At 31.3% G+C, this 4,066-nt stretch overlaps 1 protein-coding gene across 4 annotated transcripts in view; it reads right to left on the bottom strand.

Moving 5' to 3' along the window:
* Positions 1 to 42: 42 nt before the first annotated feature.
* Positions 43 to 4,066, bottom strand: part of LOC106456939 (G-protein-signaling modulator 2-like) — a 56,801-nt gene continuing 52,777 nt past the window's right edge. For 2 of the 4 annotated variants that reach the window (XM_013916317.2, XM_022382733.1), the window contains exon 13: positions 43 to 1,894. In XM_013916317.2, the coding sequence (XP_013771771.1) occupies positions 1,568 to 1,894 (327 nt within the window). In that variant the 3' untranslated portion in view covers positions 43 to 1,567. The remainder of the gene's footprint in view (positions 1,895 to 4,066) is intronic. The other 2 variants (XR_002610040.1, XM_022382735.1) reach the window with 2 other exon arrangements.

The following is a 4,066-nucleotide window of genomic DNA, read 5'->3' as shown; positions in this document are numbered from 1 at the left end:
AAAAAAAAAAAAAAAAAAGAAAAGAAAGAATTTACTGTGATAATACACCTGCAGTTTATTTATTTTTATTTTTTTTGAATGAAAAAAATGACAACATTGAAATAGGAAAATCTGGAAAGGTCACAAAATAATTTAATCAAAGATACTGAGAGCTCTATAGGTTTCAAGTTTTCCTACATTTTACATTGATTAAAAATATTTTATAACATGATGGACAAATAATACTAATATGCTATACATTAACCAACGTACATACTTTATTAATAAAACTATACGGTTAACCTTTCACAAACAAGTCTATACAACACACAATAGCACATATATTAATATAACAAGATTATCTTTTAACCACACATTTAGTGTAAAGAAATGATTCAACAGGATTTGTGACAATGTATCTTTTTTTGTGAATCCAACCATTTAATATGCTCTTGAAATTTACATGTCTTTACCTTGAATCTACCCGATTAACAAAGAGAGGTTTCCTCAAGAGAACAATTACTTTTAATCACAAGCACACACTGTATAGTTGCTTGAATTTTTTAAGAAACACTGAGCCTCTGTTAAACAATTTCATAATTATTACAAAACAAGTAGTTAATGCTCATTAAGATTTTCTCTGAACATTTCACATGTTGAATCAAACAAAATCACTCGGGTTTTTAACAGAAAATCAAATTATAAATAAATCTTTGCTTCAAAGCTAACACTGAATTAGACTACTGTTGAATGAGTTACACTTCACAACCCTCTTAATCCTTTCGATGAATATACTTACGTTAAATCTTACGCTACAAATGCTTATCCTCAAAATAAGAGGAATATCCTTTCACCTAATTGGCTTGTTTAGTGAATTTAAAATTCTTTACATCAATATTTTTGAATATACTCAAGCACAATTTGTGCATGATTTCTTTATTTAAATAACATATAACAAGCCTTCAACCACTATTTTCCTTAACTCCCAAATGATGTACGACAAGTTATTACTCTCTGCCAATATGTTTCAATCTTCCTAACGGTTCAGGACTGAAAAAAAGGGAAGAATTCTTTGATTAAAATATAAAAAGTTTCCAACAAATCAGTCTCTCCCAAAGTAATTATCTACATGCATTTACGTCACATTTTTACTTCTGTTTGTTCTGATACTTCAAAAACAGCAACTTTTCACTCTGCCACCTACACAGTACTCATACTATATGGCTGTAACAAAATAGATTCATACTGTATCTTACCAAAAATGCGAGAAAACCAAAAACATAATACCTTTTTACAGTATAGTGTATTCCTTTCCCCCCTTTCACTCATGTCTTCAAGCCTTGAAATGTGATGAAGAACACAGTAAAATATATCCAAAGTATCAACTAAAAATTGTTTTTTTTTTTTACATTTAGGATTGCTGGACAACACTGTTACAAAAACCAACATTCAGAGGAGAGTGTAGCAAGGTACAGCCATAATTATATTTTTAATATAACACTACAACATATATTTTCTTGTAACAAGGGCTGTTCTGCATACATGATAAATCACCTCAGACTTACTCTCCCAGCAGATATGCTTGCCCTCAGTGCTTCCCTGTCTTGGAAGAACGAGAACCACGGAGCCCATGCCTAAGACTGGATTTCAGGAGATTGCCTGAGCGGGATGAGCTGCAGCTACTTTTATTATTGGCATCCACTTCACTGGTGGACTTAGAAGGAAGTGCTGATCTCTGGTCATCAATACGTCCTGCCTGGAAGCGCAAGATGAGACTGAAAAAATCATCATCTGGTACTGTAGGTGCATGCTGAGGTGTTGGTAAATCACTTGGAACTGTTCCTGAACTCAAAATCCTAGCAGGTTGAGATGCAATATTGGGCATACTGCTCCTTTGATCTTCAATTCTTGTGGACTAGCAAATTAAAAATACAAAAAACAATGTTCAACATATCTTTTATACTGAAACTTTGTATTAAGAAAACCATGAGTTAATAATACAAGTGGTTCAAAAATTCTGATAAGAAGAATCTGACATTTGTTTAATTTTTAAATTTTGTCAAATAGCCAAATAAATTATATATTTTTCCATTAAGTTTGCCACTTGTTTAAGTTCCAGGCTTTAGCTAATCACCAAATCACTTATATCTGACTGATCAATTCTGTCTGTCACCTGTTAAGTTTTCAAGGTTTGGCAATGTTCAAATTACAACCTGTATTTGTTTTTTCTCATTAGCTATTTGACAAGTGTCCAATTTTGGCTTGTAACCATATCAGTTTTCTTTGTTAGAGGAAACCTAAGGCTGGCCACATGCAAAGATTTTGAGTAAGGTGACACTATATTTTAACTCTTTACTATAAAAACAACATAAAACATAAACTTTTACTACTATTCCAACTGTGGAATGATGTAATTATTATTCCAATACTCCATTTAATTATACTTATATTTTATTTTTACTTTCTGCCCAATTTAACCTTAAAAACACCCCTACTTTTTATATTCTACCTGCTCACTTCTTCAAACTTCATTTATCCATAAGAGAGGAGAGACCAAGGCTTTTCCAGAAAGTTATAATAACTTATAACTCTGCTCAACTGTATATTTCTTATTGTGCTTATGTTTTTATAATATCAAATTTGTATTTTTTTAACTAGCATATTGTGTTTTAAATTTGCTCTATATACAATTACAAATTAGTTCTTTAAAACAATGTTAAAACCTAACCCACAGATGTAGATAAGACAATTTTCTGCTCTTTTATAAAAACTTGCATAAAGAACATTTGAAATTAAGGATCATTTCTAGAGCTTTAAAACTTCTTTTTTTCACCAAATTTCAAATCAAAATCAGTGTGAGGTAAGTTTAGACAATCTTGTTATAATTCTCTCTTTTGTTTGATGGGTTCTTTCTGGATTATTCAGTACAATAACGAAAACAAAGTCCACTCCACTCAAAGATAACAAAGTGTTTATTGCATCAACTAGAAGTTCTAAAAGAACAACAACCTGCAAATGTTCCACGTAACTAACGACAGGCCTAACTTGACAAAATAATTTACTTGCTAACTTCTCTTGTACTGATGTACTTCTCATATCTTTATTACTTTGCTGAAAACATAAACTCAATTTCTACAACATTAAACAATGTAACTGGTTGACTCAATTAACAATCAACTTACTACTTTATCATAAATGACAATTCTGAAATCAATACGGTTCCAGATGTTGAGTTATAAATTTGTCTAATGACTTCAAAAATCCCCTCTTGCCAAAATAAGTTCATACATTTAAAGTGATAAAAATCAGTTTCCAACAATACTTCTATCTGTTCTGAATGAGATTAGAAAATGTAATTTCAATTTATTAGACCAGTTTTGTCTCTCCTGAAAATGCCTGCACATCTTACATTTCACACTTCATTTCAACGGATGTAAACCAAAGGTGGATGTAAATTTACTTTTGTAGACATTTTGTACAACATATTAAAAAGGCCTAACATTAGTTTGTAGAATAACATTATAAGTTTATTTACTGATAGTATTAAGTACAGCAAAGTTTAGTCTTAACTAACAAAAGCAAAAAAGTTTACACAAGTTACAGTATTAATTTATCTCTTTAATGAATATAGGCCATACTCAACCTATTGACTGCTGATTCACGGTATAGGGTATGATCTGTCTCTAGCACTAGAATACAAGTGTGCCGTATACAATTTCCGGGTTGCAAATATTCCGCACGCGTTTAGAGCAGCTGCAATCAATGGGTTAATACAGGCTTAACTAATAGTAGGCCTAAGACAAGTGGACTTGTCCATTTCAGTGTCTGCTATTACACTTCTTTTGTATTATTCTAGAAATCCTGTACTGAAAGAATTACTGTTGCAATAAATATAATAATTTGACCACAAATGTTTTGCTGGTCTCTGCTAGTATTTATTGATATTCACATATATCAAGCAGAATTAAAACAGTAACTGAAGAAATGTTTAACAATAGAAATCAATTAGATCTATATAGCACTGTTGATGTGTACCTTAGCATCAGTGTGTGTGTGTGTGTGTGTGTGTGTGTGTGTGTGTGTGTGT

The sequence above is a fragment of the Limulus polyphemus genome, unplaced genomic scaffold, assembly GCF_000517525.1.
Source record: "Limulus polyphemus unplaced genomic scaffold, Limulus_polyphemus-2.1.2 Scaffold273, whole genome shotgun sequence".
NCBI classification, from domain to species: domain Eukaryota; kingdom Metazoa; phylum Arthropoda; class Merostomata; order Xiphosura; family Limulidae; genus Limulus; species Limulus polyphemus.
Note: the sequence above shows the minus strand (reverse complement) of the source record. Positions and strands in the feature narration are given on the sequence as shown.